The 20,318-nt window shown below is 41.2% G+C and overlaps 1 protein-coding gene across 2 annotated transcripts in view; it reads left to right on the top strand.

The window, feature by feature from the left end:
* Positions 1–20,318, top strand: part of pik3c3 (phosphatidylinositol 3-kinase, catalytic subunit type 3) — a 153,364-nt gene that overhangs the window by 12,902 nt on the left and 120,144 nt on the right. For both annotated transcript variants that reach the window (XM_085973256.1, XM_085973266.1), the window contains exons 2-4: positions 4,759–4,947; positions 8,311–8,454; positions 13,515–13,644. In XM_085973256.1, the coding sequence (XP_085829382.1) occupies positions 4,759–4,947; positions 8,311–8,454; positions 13,515–13,644 (463 nt within the window). The remainder of the gene's footprint in view (positions 1–4,758; positions 4,948–8,310; positions 8,455–13,514; positions 13,645–20,318) is intronic.

Genomic DNA, 20,318 nt, shown 5'->3' with positions numbered 1-20,318 from the left:
GTAAATCATGCTTGACTAATCTACTGGAATTTTTTGAGGATGTAACTGGTAAAATAGATAAGGGAGAACCAGTGGATGTGGTGTATTTGGACTTTCAGAAGGCTTTCGATAAGGTCCCGCGTAAGAGATTAGCGTGCAAAATTAAGGCACATGGGATTGGGGGCAAGGTATTGACTTGGATAGAGAACTGGTTGGCGGACAGAAAGCAAAGAGTTGGAATAAACGGGTCGTTTTCCGAGTGGCAGGCAGTGACTAGTGGGGTACCGCAAGGATCGGTCCTAGGACCCCAGCTGTTCACTATATATATTAATGATCTGGACGAGGGAATTGGATGTAATATCTCCAAATTTGCAGACGACACAAAGCTGGGTGGGAGGGTATGCTGTGAGGAGGATATCATGAAACTCCAGTACGATTTGGACAGGTTGGGTGATTGGGCAGAAACATGGCAAATGCACTATAATGTGGATAAATGTGAGGTTATCCACTTTGGTGGCAAAAACAGGAAGGCAGATTATTATTTGAATGGCAATAGATTGGGAGAAGGGGAAGTGCAAAGAGACCTGGGTGTTCTTGTGCACCAGTCGCTGAAGGTAAGCATGCAGGTGCAGCAGGCGGTTAAGAAGGCAAATGGTATGTTGGCCTTCGTAGCAAGAGGGTTCGAGTACAAGAACAAGGATGTCTTGCTGCAGTTGTACAGGGCCTTGGTGAGACCGCACCTTGAGTATTGTGTGCAGTTTTGGTCACCTTAGCTGAGGAAGGACGTTCTTGCCATGGAGGGAGTGCAGCGAAGATTCACCAGGCTGATACCTGGGATGGCAGGAATGACGTACGAGGAGAGATTGTGTCAATTGGGCTTCTACTCACTGGAGTTTAGAAGATTGAGAGGGGATCTCATCGAAACCTATAAAATTCTGTCAGGTCTGGACAGACTAGATGCAGAAAGGATGTTTCTGATGGCCAGGGAGTCCAGAACCAGGGGTCATAGTCTAAGGATAAGGGGTAAGCCATTTAGGACTGAAATGAGGAGGAATTTCTTCACCCAGAGAGTGGTGAACCTGTGGAATTCTCTGCCACAGAGGGCGGTGGAGGCCAGTTCATTAAATATATTCAAGAAAGAGTTGGATATATTTCTTGAGGCTAAAAGGATCAAGGGATATGGGGAGAAGGCAGGGACAGGGTACTGAATTTGGATGATCAGCCATGATCTCATTGAATGGCGGAGCAGGCTCGAAGGGCCGAATGGCCTACTCCTGCTCCTATCTTCTATGTTTCTATGACTAGATGGAAGTATGTTTCAGGCTTTGCAATTGTAATTTAAAGACAGTAGATTGAACAATACCATTTCAAGGGTGGTAATCTCTGGCTTGCTTCCTGTGCCATGTGCTGGGCAGGCTTTGGACAGGAAGATTAAAAATTCAACATATGGTGACGAGGCTAGTGCAGGAGCCAGTGATTCACATTCTTGGGGTATTGAATTGCGTTCTGGAATAAGGAAAGGCTGTAAGAAAGCGATGCCTATCACCTGAAACAAATGAGCACTAATATCCATGAGATGGAATGGATCCACGGCATGGTTGCTCTTTGGTATCTTGTCAAGTGGCTGTTATTCATATGTAAACCTTGACCATGAGTTTTGGCAGGCTATTTGACTGCAAGGGCAGCCTAGTTGATGTTGTCCTCAACCTGTGTCCCCCACACTCACTTCCAGCAGAGGAATTAGAAGCAGGATGCTTGGACTGCATGGGCAACTACTCACTGGATATTTGCAACAACAACAACTTGCATTTATATAGTGCCATTTAATATAGAAAACATATCTTAAGGTGCTTCATAGAGGCGTAAGGAAAATGTGGACATTGAGGCAAAGTTGGAGGTACTAGGATGAGTGCCCAAAAGCTTGGCGAAATAAGTTCGTTTTAAAGAGGAACTTGAAGGAGGAGGGGGTGGTAGAGAGGTTTATGGAGAGAACTCCAGTGTAGGGCTTAGGCGTCTGAAAGCACGACTGTCAACGGTGAGATGAAGGGACGGGCTGATGTACAAGAGGTCAGAGGAAGAGAGAGCTTGGGCTAGAGGAGGTTACAGAGATAGGGTGAGACCATGAAGGGACTTGAACACAAGGCTGATTTTAAATTTGAGGCATTGGGAAACCAGGAGCCAATGTGGGTCAGTGAGGATTGTATGAATATGTACTCTGTGGGGAATCTCAAGTTCTATTTTTCAAAATGAACAGATTTGGAAATGGCCAATTTTGTTGGTTGCTAATTTGCATTTATGGCAAATTGCCACAGTTAGTGTAGAGTTGTAATGGGAGTAGTATTGTGTGTGTTAAGATAGCAGTTTTAAAAATCATTTGAGTTGTGAGCCCATATGGGAAAAAATTAGATTCAAAACCATTTGGTTCATGAAGCAAGACTTTTTAGAATCTTTGCAATGCTCTGATACCATTCATGTGCAATGATCAGATTGCTGATTGTGCGTTCTGCTTTGCTTTTATGATTTTTAAAAGCAAAATGCTTTACTAATTGCATTACAAGAGGTCTTGTTTAAAATAGAACAATTGATTTAATAGTGAACTCTGTATTTGCATTTGTTTTGCAGCTTGAGAATGTTGCAGATTGACATTGTGTTGTATGACAACTGTTATCAATGCAATATGTAAATTATTGCAGCCATTTTAAGAGGTCTATGTGGATAGTAATATCTTCATTGTACATTTATAACCCTTTGTGTTTCAATCCCATAAAGTGAAATACTAGGTTCTGTATGTAATTGAGCAGTTGTATTGTAGTTTCTGTGCCAATACAATGTGGCTTATGTATCACATTGATGTAGGATGGTAGTGTAATTCTATTTAATGTCACTGACCAGAGTGTGATCTGAATTTTGTCAAGTAGTATGAGATCATCTAGAAGAGACAGCCTCACGTTGTTCGGGCTTCAAATCAGCTGCAATAATGCTAATAAAGTGTCAGTTTCAGTAATGTTAGAATGTCACTGACATTCAAATTACAGTGAATGTTTGAATATGTAAAGGTTTACTTTGGCTGGCAACAAGAACCACCTGTAACACAAGTAGAGATGTTCAACCTCTTACTGACAATATAAAGACAGCATTTGCAAATCTATAGTACAACTGGATTGCTCCTAAATGATTGTCATAATCATAATAATAATAAACTTTATTGTCATTGTTAGTGCACAAGTGCAGTACAACGAAATGTAGGCTTGCGGCTCCCGAGAGTGTACATTTAGATTAAGACATTTAAACATTCAACATACATTTGGCTTGTAATACATTAACATAAACATAACCATAACCTGCAATTACATCCTGCAGCTTTAAAATGTGAAATGTGCTTATGGTGTGCTTCAGTTATTGGGGGAATTGTTTTTCAAACCAGAGCCCCTACCCTTGGAATCCTCCACTAGTAAAATTATTTTCTACTATTTTTAAATGAACAGTGTAGGTTACTATTTCACACTAAATGCATGATGAGATAGCCTAGTTGTTTGCAAATGGGATTCTAAAATGTTAGTTGTAAGATGTGTAGAAATGTATCTCTATCAAATTATGGGACGTGTGTTTCCTCACTCTTCAAGAATGAATACACAATGATTTAACACTTTCACTAACCCACTACTTCTGTTATAATGTTGATTTTGGTAGAAATGTGCACCTTTGAACCAAATGATAAACTTACAGGTTTTGTATATCTTTATAATCAAGGACTAAATTCTGATCAAACTATTTTTTTGTAATAGTTCAGTTCAGATGTTTAGACTTGTGAACTATAACACTTAATTGTTAAAAGGAAAAAGCATTTATCTAGTCAGATCAAATTATTACCTACATATTTTGTAACCGTTTGTGCTGGAGTGCCCTGATATTACGGATATATTCCCTCGCTGCTAGTGTACAGTGGTGGTGACCTGTAGAAGCATGAAGTATAGTGATGGAAAATGTATTTACTGCGCATTGTTCTTGACAAAGTACAGGGGATCATAAATTTAAATTTTCAGAAATTCCATGGGGAATTTGAAAACTCATTTCCCATACTTAAGCACGTTCTCATCAGCAAAACCAAGTAAGAGTTTGGTTTATTGACCTGTTTATTGTTGCACAACTACGAGGCAAATCCATGATACGACATTATTTCTAATGCTGCTTTTAACTGCTCACCTGTAAGTTGTGGCTGACATTTTTAAGTTGTGCTGATGCAAGTGTCACAGCCTGTATATCAATAATAGTCATCTTGCTGCACTAGTGGAAGTCCACTTTGTGAGGTTCAAAAATGGCATCATTTTCGATTGGTCAGTAACCATTAACAATGTGAAACTGCCATTTAGTTCTCCAACAGGAAGATGTGAAGCTTTTTTTCAATTTGAAAGCTTGAGACTCATGAATATTGGCAGAGTCTGTGGGAAATTTCTAAGTGTGCAAATATTGTTGCTCTAACTAATTTGCTGACCACCTATATATTCCGTTGTAATCGATGCTTTTCATGGGGGGGAAATGAGTGTAAATTCATTGTGTAACACTCCAAGCTTTTTAAATTTGCAGCTCAAAAAAATTGCCATGTTTGAGCAGTGAAGATTTCATTATTTGACGTGAAGAATAGTATAGTTATTAAAATACCTAAATCTTTTTGTTTAAGTAATGAAGTGTACATTATTTTCTGCTTCACTAAGCGTTGTATGTGGACACGGCACGATTTACACAGCCCAGATATTTTCTCTTTTCCTCCTATGTATGCAGTGGAAGTTTGGAAGGAAAACGGGAGCAAAAAAGCTACAAAGCTCTTCTAGAGGATCCGTTGCTTAAATTTTCAGGCTTGTACCAGGAAACCTGTTCAGATCTCTATGTGACAGGCCAAGTCTTTGCAGAAGGAAAACCTTTGGCTCTTCCTGTTCGGACTTCTTACAAAGCTTTCAGCACTAGATGGAAGTAAGTATGGCTTCTTGCTGAGATTTGTGTTTTATTTCAGAAGGGATTTGGATGTCTTGTCAATGTACAAGACCGCAAATCTGTGTATAAAACATTTCGCACAAAACATCTTGAAACTTTTAACTTTACGAATTAGAATGTTTAACCCGAAATCCTGATGTTTACCTCAACATATTAAAGTTTATTTTTAAAAAGCAGAGCTGGGCTGTAGTATTCTCACTGGGGCAGATAACTTAGCTATCTTTTCAAATAAGTACGTACTGTAGAGATGGATTCAGGATTTAAAAGAAATATTAAATTGCTACTTCTTTAAGACATACCAACAGAATCTGGGTGCAAGAAAGTACTTTCAATCAGAAAACCTTCAGTAGGAAAACTTACTGAATGTGACTCCAGAAATCCATTTTTAAAACAAAATAATTTGGATGTTCCAAATTTTAATCAAAGGAATCAGTAGTTTGTTCCCATTTTCTGGACTCTAGATTAGAAAAAAATCTATTCATCAAATAATAGGGCTGAGCAATTGAAATACCATCAAACATGTCAGTTTTGAAATAGAGATCTAATATCTAACAGATTATTTCAAAGCATTGAATGTGTTTGGGGTTGGGGGTGGCTGGGGGAAAGGAAGAAGAGCAGCAAATGAATTACACTTTGATGACACCCTAATAGCATCAGCAGTTCAAGAAGGCTCGCCACCACCTTCTCAAAGGCCACTAGCAATGGGAAATAAATGCTAGCCTTGCTAGTGATGCCCATATCCCGAGAATGAATTAAAAGAAAATCTACATGATATTCATGTACCTTTTTATCAAAATAAATGTAGTTTATGCTGGTATATACTGTAATATGTTGTGTGCATATCCAAGTGATTTGTAGTTATATAGTTTATAGATGCCAATCTACAGCCCAGTTAGGAGCTGGCAGAGAACCTGACACATACTGAAATTTTAAATTGCATTTCTGCACTGGGGATTGACCTCTGGATATGGGAAGGTTGGGGAGGCGGGTTAGCTATTTAAATATTATAATGAAGCTGGGAGCAACTTTCCCTCTAGTTAAAACTACACAGCGCCAGTCTGAAATTCTGCCCCTTGCCTGGCTCGGAAAACCTGACCAACAATATCCGGGCCAAAGTTTTTGCTTTTTCAGAAACGCCCTTCTATGTACAGTACACAATAATCCTATGCTGTAGTACTTATTATTGCCACTTAAAGCTACACAAATATTCCTACACTTGTATTTGTACCACCTTTTTAGTGTAAAAACACCATCTTGAAATCCTTGGTTCTCAAAGAAACCACCTCCAATTTTATTAACCAATCTGAGTGACACATATATTAGAAGAGTTCGCCCCTTTTAGTGTCAGTCACCTCTAATAGCCTTGTTAGTACTCATTGATAACCTCCAGTTAACGAAGCATGAGAATCCAGAGGTGCAGGTAGCACTTTCACTCCCCTAAATTCTTTTTTTAACAGAGCCATTCTCGCATTCAGATAATGTGATATTTTGATGTCCTAACAAGCTATTTGAGGCTGTGGGCTTAACGGCTTATGCCTCTCAATTCCTGTAAAAACAGTTTTGTTTCACATGGTTTTAATTAGCATTAGCTTTTTTTCTGTTTTTCAACCTGACAGTCTCCATTTTGAGGGCAATTTTATGGTGATTCTCTTTTTTTCTAAGGTGCTAGATATCTTCCTGAATGGCCAGACATTACTAAGTAATTGACCATTATTTGAGATGTGTGTAAAACTGCTACCGATCCAACATTTAAACCTCCTTGTTTATGGATGACCAGCACAGCATGGGACTTTCTAGAGCGCTAACCACTTGTAGACAAGTTTCTGCTGAAAATGCATTTTAAAATGGCTTGTCATTATATGTGGGACAATGGACATAGAATCCTGAACGGTGACGGGAAGAAAAGAGGTGAAGGGTTAATCTAAGAACATCAGAAATAGAAGCAGGAGTAGGCCATTTGGCCCTTCGAGCCTGCTCTGCCATTCAATAAGATCATGGCTGAACTTCTACCTCAACTCTAGTGAACCTTTGTTGCACTCCCTCTAAGGCAAGCATATCCTTCCTTGGGTAAAGAGACCAAAACTGTACACTGTACTCCAAGTGTGGTCCCATCAAGGGTTAATGATCAAATATGCTAAATACTATATAAAGAAGCTTCTCTGTAGTTCAATAGCATGGGAATGGACTTAGAAAGGAGTGGAAATACCATGATATAACAACTTTATTGCATAGCTTATATATTGTGGAGAACATGTACAGATTGCGTGACTATGTTTGTCAAACATTTGTTTTGTCTGAAAACATGATCACTGTAACTTGCCACTCAAACCCTTTCTCCCTTACCGTCCATTCCCATTCTAACTGCACTGTTCCAACCAAGCTCAGTGCAGTCTTCAGGAAAAAATATCTCCTGTTTCTCTTGGGCACTTGCAGCACTCTGTTCTGAGCATTGACTTTAGAAACTTCATCTTTCTTTTCTCTTTTTGTGTCCCTCTCTGTCTCCCACTCCTGCCATTTCCCTGCCAGTTTTTCCCATTTGTCTTTTGCTTTTTTCACAGCCTGACTAAATTGACCTCTGTACCATCCAGTTCCAAACTTTTGAACCCATTTACAGCTCATATTTCCTAATACTTGCTATATTTGGTAAGTTTTTTTTGTTCTCTCCCTTTTTTGTTTTGGTCAGTCCTGCAGCAAAAACCCTACAAAGAAGCTCTCCTATCATCTCTTTCTAGCTCTGAGAAAGGGTCAGGGTTCCAGATGCTGAGTATTTACAGCACTTTCCGCCTTTATTTCAAAGTTTCAGCAGTTGCCGTTTTTCTCTTCTATATGGAAGTTTTCTGTTTTTTTATGGTAGTAATGGCTGTTAAATGTTGTGTCCTTGATCCTCGGCCTCACTTATACATCAAATTACTGATGACTTCATTACAACAGGGTTACCAAGAAAGTAATCTGCAGTTCATTGGTGTGAAATTCTTTGGTCATTATAGATTGATATTTTAAAAATTGATAACTTATAGGTCAAAACATTTTATCATTCAATATTTATCACCAAAAAAAAAAGTGACAAAAGAACAATCCTCCACAAACAAAATTGTAAAGACAGTTGTGCTGACATTTCAAGGTTGACTCTGTTTCCTTCTTTTGTGCTTTCAGCTTTTTTTTCCACTTTATATAATGATGTAACCTAATTTTTAATAACTAAATACCGTAAAGGAAACTGAGTAGTCCTGAGACTGTAGGATAAAATCAAAACGACTGAAAGATCTTTGTCTAAATGTATCAGTATTATCCATGCAATTTAGGATCTTTGGGAAAAATAATAATGTCCATATTGTTTTATAGCTGGAATGAATGGTTAAAATTGCCTGTGAAATATCCAGATTTACCACGGAATGCTCAAGTTGCTCTCACAATCTGGGATGTTTATGGACCTGGAAAAGCTGTCCCTATTGGAGGAACTACCGTTGCTCTTTTTGGAAAGTATGGGTAAGATGATTCCCTCCGCTAGCTGTGACTTAGTTAAAAAATGGTCTGAAATTTACTGCAGTGGTTATGTGGAGAAAGGTAAAATGACCATTTCATCATGTGTATATGTGAATGCCACACAAGCTGTATTTTGCCCCAGAGCGATTCATAATTTTAAGTACAAAGTATACTCTCTATCTCCTATCCCTTCCTCCTCCTAAACACAAAAATAGTGTAAACTTTAAATGATGCACTAGATGGATAAAATTATTTCACTGTACAGAAATCTGTGTGGAGCACTTTTTTCCTTGTACACAAATGGATTTTTTTTATAACTATAAAATATTTAAATAACTAGCTTTACAAAAAGGTGGCAAACAAAATTAATTTGTGAACTTCTGCTCCAAGTTCTAAACTGGAGTGAGATGTGTATGGATTATAGAATGTTTTAGCTATATAGACTAAAAAAAAATGTCAATTGTAGCCTTAATTAATTTTTATTGTGGTTCAGAATGTAGCAACCAAAAGTTTAGAATTAGTACAAGCATCAGTGGTAGTCATCAGAATTCTAAGCAGATGCATTTCAAAGTTGGCATCGGTGGGGTTAATTGTACGTTAACCACTATTAAGAAAAAAATTAGGGACATTTCATTGGCTACAAGGAAACTATTTGCAGGAGATCTTTCAAAATGCATATTTCAGCATGAAAATAATTGTTACACATGGGCAGCTTTGTGAAGAAACACTGTGTAATCTAAAGCTTAGACATGACCCGACATCATATGAGTTGTCATGTGAGTGACCTCCACTGCTTGATACTAAACTCGTCTCTCTAACCTGTAATATAGCTTCTTTGCTGCTGTGTATATTTCAGACTCCACTGCATTTTAACATTACTGATCTGGACCAAATACAGTTCAGACTAGCAATTTACTGTTCTCATAAACTTTAATGTGCTCATGAGTTTGGCTGCCACTTTGTTCCAACATAAGATGAAACATTTGCTATTTTCATATCTTTAACTTGACCCTTAGTTTCCCCAGTCTTCAGTTAAATATCTCTATGGGGTTGTTGCCTTGAAAATAGCATTTCTTATAACTTGTTTTTTTTAAATTGAAGAAGAGTTAATACATTTAAGACCGCCTACTTCCACCTCCGTAACATTGCCCGTCTCCACCCTTGCCTCCGCTGCTGAAACCCTCATCCATGCCTTTGTTATCTCTAGACTTGACTACAGGAAACTTTTTTTTTATCCGGCACCGACGTGGTGCCGGTTCATCAAAAATTCTGGATAACCGAAAGCTATAGTAAAAGATACGGAGCTGAGAGCTCCGTATAAAGCAACAAACCCTGTTGCTTAGCAACAGGTTCAGAACAATGGCCACAAGTTCCAAGCATCTCTAGCTTAGCAACAGCTGCAGCCACACCCTTGCACAGCAACAGATGGAGGAAGGCAAATAATAAAACTTACCTGAACCTACTCCTGAATTTTGCCGGTTAACCGAGATTTCCGGTTATTTAGGTGCCGGTAAATCGAAAGTTTCCTGTATTCCAACGCATTCCTGGCTGGCCTCCCACTTTCTACCCTACGTAAACTTGAGGTCATCCAAAACTTGGCTGCCCGTGTCCTAACTCGCACCAAGTCCTGTTCACCCATCCCCCTGTGCTCGCTGACCTCCATTGGCTCCCATTTAAGCAACGCCACAATTTCAAAATTCTCATCCTTGTTTTCAAATCCCTCCTTGCCCCTCCCGAGCTCTGTAATCTCCTCCAGCCCCACAACCCCCTGAGATATATGCGCTCCTCTAATTCTGCCCTCTTGAGCATCCCTGATTATAATCGCTCAACCATTGGTGGCCATGCCTTCTGTTCACGAGGCCCTAAGCTCTGGAATTCCTTCCCTAAACCTCTCTGCCTCTCTTTCCTCCTTTTTAAGAAGCACCTTAAAACCTATCTTTGACTAAACTTTTAGTCATCTGCCCAGATTTCTCCTTATGTGGCTTGGTGTCAAATTTTTTGCCTTGTAATACTGCTGTGAAGCGCCTTGTGATGTTTTACTATGTTAAAGGTGCTATATAAATACAAGTTGTTAAATCTGCAAAGCGGTTGTCACATGGATAATTGCATGAGACTAGGATGAGAAGGTGGCAAATGCCACATCCCAGCTAAAGAAGAAAGTGATTAGCCAGAAAATTACATGCTACGTACTCTTACTTTGGGTGTTGGTAAACTTCTAGAGCCATAATATGGAGTAAAATGATTGAACACTTGGCGAGGTATGGACTAAACGGTGACACTCAGCATGCATTTAAAAGGACATGAGTCTGACGGAAGTTTTTTGAGGAAATTCTTTTATATGACTTTTTAGAAGGTGTTTGATGCTGGCAGATGTGACTTTTTAGGAAAATGAAGTCACATGTCATTAATGGAATGTAAAAATTAATATTTTTATAATTGGTGGGATGTGGGTAGTGATGTGCCCCAGGGATCAGTGCTGGAAACTCTCATTTTCCATCTATTCAAAAATGATTTGGACATGAATGATATTGAAGTTTGCTGATGCCAACATAAGCATGGCCAACTGACGAAGACTACAGGAGCAGATAAGTTAGTGGAATGGGTGGTAGATGCTAAGAATTCAATGCTAAGAAATGTGAAGTACATTTTGAAGGGGGCAAAGAATAGTAATAGGAAATATACATTAAATGGTAATGTCCTTAACGAGGGTGGAGGAACCGTTGCTGGGTGGGGTGGAGGTGGATGGATGGACTGAAATGTTTTTTTCTGGTCTACATTTCTGACAGTATTACCTGGTGGTGCAGACACATGGACCTTTTTAAAGGTAGGTGTACAGATAGAAAAAGACAAAGGCAAATGGGATTCTGGGTTTTATAAATAGGGCTTTGTATATATAAAAGCAATGATATAATAGATTTGTATAAGGTTAGTTAGTTAGGCCCCAGTTATAGTATTGCTTGTAGTTCTAGGCACTCAAATGTAGGAAGGCAATTGAAGCCATGTAAACTATCAACTGAAGATTCCCTAGGATTCCCTCCAATCAGGTTTCCGCCCCACAGTACTGAAACGGCTCTCATCAAAGTCACAAATGACATCCTTTGTGACCGTGACACAGGTAAACTATCCCTCCTCGACCTTTTTGACTTGTCTGCAGCTTTTGACATAGTTGACCACTCCATCCTTCTCCAACACCTCTCCACCGTCGTCTAGCTGGGAAGACTGCACTTGTCTGGTTCCAATCTTATCTATCTAATCGTAACCAGAGAATCACCTGCAATGGCTTCTCTTCCCGCTCCCGCATCGTTACCACTGGTGTTCCCCAAGGATCTATTCTTGGCCCCCTCCTACTTCTCAGCTACATGCTGCCCCTTGGCGACATCATCTAAAAACACAGCTTCAGTTGCCACATGTACGCTGACGACACTCAGCTCTACTTCACCACCACTTCTCTCAATCCCTCCACGGTCTCTAAATTGTCAGACTGCTTGTTCGACATCCAGTTCTGGATGAGCAAAAATTTTCTCCCAACTAAATATTGGAAAGACCGAAGCCATTGTTTTTGGTCTCCACCACTGACTCCATCCCTCTCCCTAATACCTGTCTGAGGCTGAACCACACTGTTCGCAACCTTGGTGTCATATTTGACCCTGAAATGAGCTTCCGACCACATCCGCGGCATAACTAAGACCGCCTATTTCCACCTCCGTATCATCGCCCGTCTCCGCCCTTGCCTCAGCTCATCTGCTGCTGAAACCCTCATCCATGCCTTTGTTACCTCTACACTTGACTCCTGGCTGGCCTCCCACATTCCACCTTACGTAAACTTGGTCATCCAAAACTCGACTGCCCGTGTCCTAACTCGCACCAAGTCCCGTTCACCCATTCCCCCTGTGCTCGGTGACCTACATTGGCTTCCAGTTAAGCAACGACTCGATTTCAAAAAGATCATCCTTGTTTTCAAACCCTCCATGGCCTCGCCCCTCCCTATCTCTAATTTCCTCCAGCCCCTTGAGATATCTGCGCTCCTCTAATTCTGCCCTCTTGAGCATCCCTGATTATAATCGCTCAACCATTGGTGGCCGTGCCTCCTGTTGCCTAGGCCCTGAGCTCTGGAATTCCCTGCCTAAACCTCTCTGCCTCGCTACCTCTCCTCCTTTAAGACGCTCTGTAAAACCTACCTCTTTGACCAAACTTTGGTTACCTGCCCTAATTTCTCTTTATGTGGCTCAGTGTCAATTTTTTTGTCTTGTATTCCTGTGAAACGCCTTGGGACATTTTACTACATTAAAGGCACTATATAAATACAAGTTGTTGTAAGATAATACAAAGCATTAGAAGTTGTGAAGAAAATCTTAAATTGGGAATCTATTAAATTTTAAAAAGTAGTAAAGTTTTTAGGGCACAATTGATTATTTTTGCTTGTGGATGAATTGGTAAAAGGACATAGACTGAGGAATATCAAGAAGAATGAAGGGAGATTTTTTTTCCCCCAAAGAGATAACCAGTACTGTATTTATTTAAAAAAAAAAAAATCTCCACCAATTCTGTGACCAGGCATTTGCAGAGAGCCAGGAAATTGTGGTCCTACAGCTTGTGATTTTCCATCTGCTAAAGTTAATTTCAGAATCCGCCCTCTTCTATTTTCTTTTCAAAAATACTTTGTTGTGTAAAGAAAGTAGTCAGAGGGGACTTTTTTGCAGTTTCCACTTAATTCCACTTTGCCATTAGTGAGTTATTCAGTTTTCTTACTTTTTGAAAACATTTTGATATTGAATTCATCACATGTATCCTCTATAACTAACCAGTTTTTAGTTGCTTTTTGGTTGCTTATGTTGACTAGTTATTTTTTTGTATGTGTTTTGTTAAGCACTAATGTAACTGGCTACCTAATTGGCTCTTTCAGGATTTAATAGATTTTCTCGTGACTATCAATGGCTCTCTTTGTGAGTTTAATAATCAGACATTCCTGTTTCGTTTGATGCTTGATTTATTTGCAATGGATGACCAGCTAATTCAATTGACTTTTTCAGTAATATACTTCCTCTTGTGCTCTTAATTTTCAGCATGTTTCGACAAGGCATGCATGACTTGAAAGTTTGGCCAAATGTGGAAGCAGATGGGTCTGAGCCTACTAAAACAGCAGGCAGGACTAGTAGCAATGTATCTGAAGATCAGATGAGCCGTCTAGCAAAGGTAGGATTTGTGCACACCTTAAAAGTAATCTGTTACATTCATAGGTAAAGAAGTAAACCATTTTTAAAAATCTAGTATATTTCATTCTTATCTGAGAGGCTGAAAGGCACTTTATTTTATATTATGTTTTCTCCTGTGTTCTTGAGAATTTAAGAGAGTCATTCTATGGGGTAAAAACAATTCTGTATTTTTAAATGTATGTCACATTGCAAACTTTTTATAGTGTGATTATTTGAAAATACTTGTATGGTTTTTAAAAAGAGGATAATTATCAACGAGATTTTTTTTAAATAAATGAAATAAGCAAAAGCTGTGCTTAAATTAAATATGAATGTCTGAAGTGGTCCTACAAGCTTGTAGTTAATATTGGACCTCTTGATTTTTCCCTGGTGAACGTCAAAAAAAAGTTTGGACAAGGTGGAGACATTCCTGGAGAAAGATAGTGAGTGTTAGTCAAATCTTTGAGTTTACAGATACAGAAATAGATTGAATATAGTGGAAAAACAAGAATAGGAGCTAGCATGATGCACTTCAGCATGAAAAGTAAGTTGAAAGTAGCACAAAGATTAAGAAAGGGAGTGGCATTGAGGATGTTTTGGTGGCTTGCACTTTTATCAAGAAAAAAAAGCATTCAGAGCAGGATGCAGAGCATAGGAGGGCTGGTGAGATTTGGAAAATGTTATTTAACTGCAATTTGTTTAGTAAAATGAGTGCTGGTGCTTAGACTTGTATGTTTGTCTCTGATTAGGTGGCAACTTTATACTTGTTTCTAAACTAAATTTCGAGGTTAAAATGGGGCACAATTTGTTCAGGTATCACCTACAGAAATAGGGCTTGGGACTCCATACAGCTAAGATATCCTAACATGCACTTAGTATACACACCAACCCGGAGTTCTATTTACTGATTAGATACCTTGCTGGAAACAATGGATCCTGCTGTTGGGAATAAGAGTTCCACAGTGAGATTTTTCTCAAGAAGCCTGAGACCAAATATATAAATTGAAGGCTTTTAGCTCTGGAATTGATGGCTAGTAATTAAAGCCTCTATTCCATTCTCCCAGTTTCTCCATCTCCGCCGCATCTGCTCCGACGATGCCACCTTCCACACCAGTGCTTCCGACATGTCTTCCTTTTTCCTCAACCGAGGATTCCCCTCTACCGTGGTTGACACGGCCCTCGACCGTGTCCGTTCTATCTCCCGCACTTCTGCCCTCACCCCTGCCCCTCCCTCCCGGAACCACGATAGGGTTCCCCTTCTCACCTTTCACCCCACCAGCCTCCACGTTCAACGGCTCATCCTCTGCCATTTCCGCCACCTCCAATGTGATCCCACCACCAAATGCATCTTCCCCTCCCCTCCCCTTTCAGCATTCCGTAGGGAACGCTCCCTCCGAGACACCCTAGTCCACTCCTCTATCACCCCCAGCACCCCTTCCCCCTTCGCCCGGCACCTTCCCGTGCAAGCGCAGGAGATGTAACACCTGCCCTTAACCTCCCCCCTTCCCACTGTCCAGGGCCCCCAAACAGCCCTTCCAGGTGAAACAGCAATTTACTTGTACTTCTTACAATCTAGTATACTGTATTCGTTGCTCACGATGTGGTCTCCTCTACATTGGGGAGACCAAACGCAGAGTGGGTGACTGCTTTACGGAACACCTCCGTTCAGTCCGTAATGATGACCCCCAAGCTTCCGGTCGCCTGTCATTTCAATTCACCGCTCCATTACCACGCAGACCTCACCGTCCTCTGCCTCTTGCATTGTTCCATGGAAGCTCAGCCTAAGCTCGAAGAACAGCACCTCATCTTCCGATTAGGCACTTTACAGCCTTCCGGACTCGATATCGAGTTCAACAGTTTCAGATCATAACCTCGGCCCCTATCATTTTTATATATTTTTTTTATCCACACTTTTGGTTTGTGCCTTTTCCTTTTTTTCTCTCCCACATGGCAGCTTTCACTCTGCCAGCGCATTTCACACTTCATCTAGAGCCATCCTTTGTTTCTTTACCTGTCCTATTACCATCTCGTCTCACCTTGAATATCTCTTAATGTCTCTTCACCTCCCACAGACTTTCCCTTTTGTTCTTTCATCCCCTCCCCCATTTCCCAGCCCCCAAACTTGCTTTTTAATCTGTTTAATTTCCTGCTTTTTTTCTCAGGTCTGACGAAGGGTCTTCGACCTGAAACATTAACTCTGTTTCTCTCTCCACGGATGTTGCCTGGCCTGCTGAGTTTTTCCAGCGTTTTCTGTTATTTCGGAATTCCAGCATCCGCAGTATTTTGGTATCATAGTAATTAAAGCCTCCTATCCTGTCCTCACCCTCCATGGCCTCAACCTATACTATCTCTGACTCTAGCCTTTGTGAATGTTCCTACTGCTGGTGGCAAAGTCTGACCCTGCTCTCTCTAATTTCCTTCCTAAACTCTTCCACCTCTGGCTTTTCTTTCCACCCATTTTGACTCATCTTGGCTTGACAGTTCTTTTATCCTTTTCATACTCTTTTTCCCTCCTCCCCCCCCCCCCCCCCCCCCGCCATATGAAGTGCTATGGGATATTTGGTACATGAAAGACACAATATACTGTGGCCTGTTGTGCATCCATTTTGAAATCACAGAAGAAAATAACCTTAAAATTTTAACTGTAAACTTGCGAAATGGATAAGCGAACTGATAAAGCTACAGTGTATTTTGGAGGAGCACCAAGGGCAGGAGCGTGACAAGTTTGATTTAATGTCGACTCGTTGTCTATCCCATCCGTGCCACTGCAGGAGTGCTCATTGGAGGCTATTTGTCTCCCTGTAGGAAATGAACCCCAGTTTGCTGTTGCGTGTGCTTGCTTGTGGCTTTATAAATAGCAGCATTTTTCAGGACTCAACCATATGTAGCGAAGACACCAGGGGCTTGGAATAAAATAAAGGGCATTATTATTTAGTATATATAATATATAAATGGATGGGTCTGTCTGTCTGTGCTTAACTCAAAAGTTATAGAGCGTACCCACACATATGTTACATCAAAAGAAAGCTTATGATTAGGGGAGTGTCATAGGCGTATTTACTTCTTGGAAAAACCTTCAAAAAATGGTAAAAATCCGCTCATTAGCGTTGAGTGACGTATCCGCTCATTAGCGTTGAGTGACGTGATGGTTGACCAATCCTACGGGGGGAAGCGCGCTGCGTCACGGGGCGTTTCATGGTGTGTGTGGGCGGGGCCTAATCCTACAGCCTGCCGTTAGTGCGGGAGCGGGAAAAACTGGAGCGGGAGCTCATCGGGGTCAGCCCGACCGAAAGCGAGCAGGTGAGCGGCGGCGGCGGTCCAGAGCGGGAGCTGCCGTGCACGGGGGCTCTGAGTCCTACCCCTTCCCCGTGGTCTCAACCGCGCGGCCCGAGAGCCCGGGGGAGAAGGCTGCCGGCTCTATTACAGCCCTGGGGGGCTCGGGGTGTGTGAGAGAGACTCGGCACCATTCTCTTCTTCCTCCCCGTCCCCGGCCAATCACCCCCCACACACCCGGGCGGGTGCTGGGCTCAGCTCACACTCAGTGTGAAAGAGGAGGAGGAGGCCGGGGATCCTCGGCCTACCGCCTCAACATCAATCCCTGAGAGAGAGACTCACCTCAGATGGTGTCCGGCGGGGAACCCACAATCTCGCCGCCTTCCTTCCTTCGGCCGCCACGATTCAAACTTCCCGCCGACCTCACAAAATGGCGGCCGCCCTTCTTCATCCGCCGGGCTCTGAGTCCAGCCCCTTCCCCGGGGTGTCTTCCTCTATCTCCTTCCCGCACACTCTCTGTCTCTCTCTCTCTCTCTCTCTCTGTCTCTGTCTCTCTCTCTCTGTCTCTGTCTCTGTCTCTCTCTCTCTCTCTCTGTCTCTCTCTCTCTGTCTCTCTCTCTCTGTCTCTCTCTCTCTGTCTCTCTCTCTCTGTCTCTCTCTCTCTGTCTCTCTCTCTCTCTCTGTCTCTCTCTGTCTCTGTCTCTCTCTGTCTCTGTCTCTCTCTGTCTCTGTCTCTCTCTGTCTCTCTCTCTGTCTCTCTCTCTGTCTCTCTCTCTGTCTCTCTCTCTGTCTCTCTCTCTCTGTCTGTCTGTCTGTCTCTCTCTCTGTCTGTGTCTCTCTCTGTCTGTGTCTCTCAATTCAATTTCAATTCAATTTCAATTCAAATGCTTTATTGGCATGAAAGTTTACAGGGAACCATATTGCCAAAGCTTACATAACAAAAAGTACTGTTTTCCAACATTCTGTAGGTGTCAAACAATTCTGACCTTCGTTGGGTACATACAATATTACTTTAAACAATATTAATTTAAACAGTCTTTGTACATCAGTGGGTACATTCAGTATTAATTTTAAACAGTCCTAAGGTTGTGACATGTTGTTACATATTTGGCACCAAGGTATGGTCTGTCTCCTTCTCCCAGGACTAATCTTAATTTTGACAGGTCATCCAATTCCTTGAAATCTGGGGTTGTTTGGCTGAGCTTGTCAAATAATATGTTTCTTGATGTGTTGAATTTTTCGCATTTTAGGAGGAAATGCATCTCTGTCTCAACCTCGCCGGCCAGACATTGATCACATATTCTATTCTCTCTAGGCTGCCAGGATTTCTTGTATCTTCCTTTTTCAATTGCCAGTTGGTGGTCGCTTAGTCTGTACCTGGTGAGGGTCTGTCTCTGTTTTGTGTCTCTGATGGTCGAGAGATAGTCTGCCAGTTTATATTCTCTTTTTAGGGCCCGGTAACATTCTAATCTGCTTTGGCTTTTGGTTATTTTGTTCCAATGTTCCAGGTAGGTTTCTTTGCTTTGTTTAATGATTTGGTTCACTCGGATTGGTGTTTGGACGGCAGTGTTGGCCTGGGGCTGGTCAGGGTCCGGCTGAGTAGGAGTACTTAGTTTCAGTAGCAGCTGACTCAGGGGACTCTTTTCTGGGTTTAGCTCTTGGGTCTGGAAGGCTTTAAAATGAAGGGTGTCTGGGGAGCTAGATTTGAGGTGATTTAGGAAGTTTAGTGCTCGTTTTTGGATGTTTATTATCAGTGGGTATCTGCCTAGTTCGGCTCTGCATGCATTTGTTGGTGTTTTCCTTTGGGTGCGAAGGATGCTTCGGCAAAATTCTGCATGTAGGGCTTCTATTGTGTGTTTTTCCCATTTAGTGTAGCTATGGTGATTGAGCGGGCCCCATACTTCACTACCGTACAGCGCAATCGGCAGGATTACGCTGTCAAATATTTTTAGCCAGATTTTGATTGGGATTTGGATGTTGTAGAATTTTCTTTTTATTGCATATAGGGCTCTTCGGGCTTTTTCTTTTAGTGCATTCACTACTATGCTGAAGCTCCCTGATGCTGTAATGGTTAGACCAAGGTAAGTGTAGCTCATAGTGTGTCCTATGATGGTATCACTGAGAGTAAACTGGTATTTGTTTTCCTGACACTTGGGCCTTTTTTGAAAAATCATGATGTTGGTTTTCTTTAGATTTACTGTTAGGGCCCAATTTTGGCAGTATTTGTCGAGTAGGTCTAGTTGTTGCTGTAATCCCTGTTCTGTGGGAGACAGCAGAACCAGGTCGTCCGCATAGAACAGGGATTTCACTTCTCCATCCAGGAGACATAGACCCGGTGACTCGCTTTGCTCCAGCATGTCTGCTAGTTCATTTATGTATATGTTGAACAGGGTCGGGCTCAAATTGCAGCCCTGCCGGACGCCTCTTTGGGTGAAGAAACAGGTGCGTTTGTCTCCAATTTTGACACCGCATTTATTTTTCAGATACATCGATTTAATAAGGTCATAGACTTTGCCCCCTATTCCACACTGAAGAAGTTTGTAATAGAGCCCTTCGTGCCAGATAGAGTCAAAGGCTTTCTTGAAGTCAATGAAACAAGCGAATATTTTCCCATTTTTTGTTTGGTGTACATGCTTTTCAATGAGAGTGTGAAGGGTATAGATATGGTCGGTGGTGCGGTGTTTTGGAAGAAAGCCTATTTGATTTTTTCTAAGGATCTTATGTTTGTTAAGAAAATCCAGTAATCTACTATTTAGAATACTGCAGAATAACTTCCCTAGACAACTGTTGACACAGATGCCGCGGTAGTTATTTGGGTCTGATTTGTTTCCACTTTTATATATGGGAGAGATGAGTCCTTGGCACCAGATATCGGGAAAACAGCCTGAACGTAATATGATGTTGAATAACTTGAGTACCGCACCCTGCATCTCCATGTTGCTGAACTTGAGCATTTCATTTTTGATGTTGTCTGGACCACAGGCTTTCTTTAGGTGGAGAGATTTTGTTTTTGTGGCCAGTTCTTTCCATGTGATTGGGGAGTCTAGAGGGTTTTGGTTGTCTTTAATTGTTGCTTCTAATGTGTGGAGTTTTTCTGTGACATGATGTTGACTTGGGTTTGTTTCGTTTATTGGGATGTCTTTGTAGAGGTTTTCAAAATGTGTTCTCCAGATGTCGCCATCTTGGATTGGTAATGTTTGCAATTGTGTTGTACTCAGGTTATTCCACATTTCCCAGAATTGAATTGGATTAATGGAGTTTTCAATTTCTTCGAGTATTTTGTGGGTATAATTTTGTGTTTTGTTCCTAATGGTGTGTTTATATCTTTTGAGGGTCTCATTGTATCTAGTACGTAGGTCTGGATTGTTTGGTTGGCGATGTTTTTGGTTTGATATTTTTCTC

The sequence above is a fragment of the Somniosus microcephalus genome, chromosome 2 (assembly GCF_052327205.1).
Source record: "Somniosus microcephalus isolate GS21.2 chromosome 2, FLI_Smic_1.0, whole genome shotgun sequence".
NCBI classification, from domain to species: domain Eukaryota; kingdom Metazoa; phylum Chordata; class Chondrichthyes; order Squaliformes; family Somniosidae; genus Somniosus; species Somniosus microcephalus.
The sequence above is the reverse complement of the archived record's forward strand: the minus strand, read 5'-3'. Positions and strand labels throughout refer to the sequence as shown.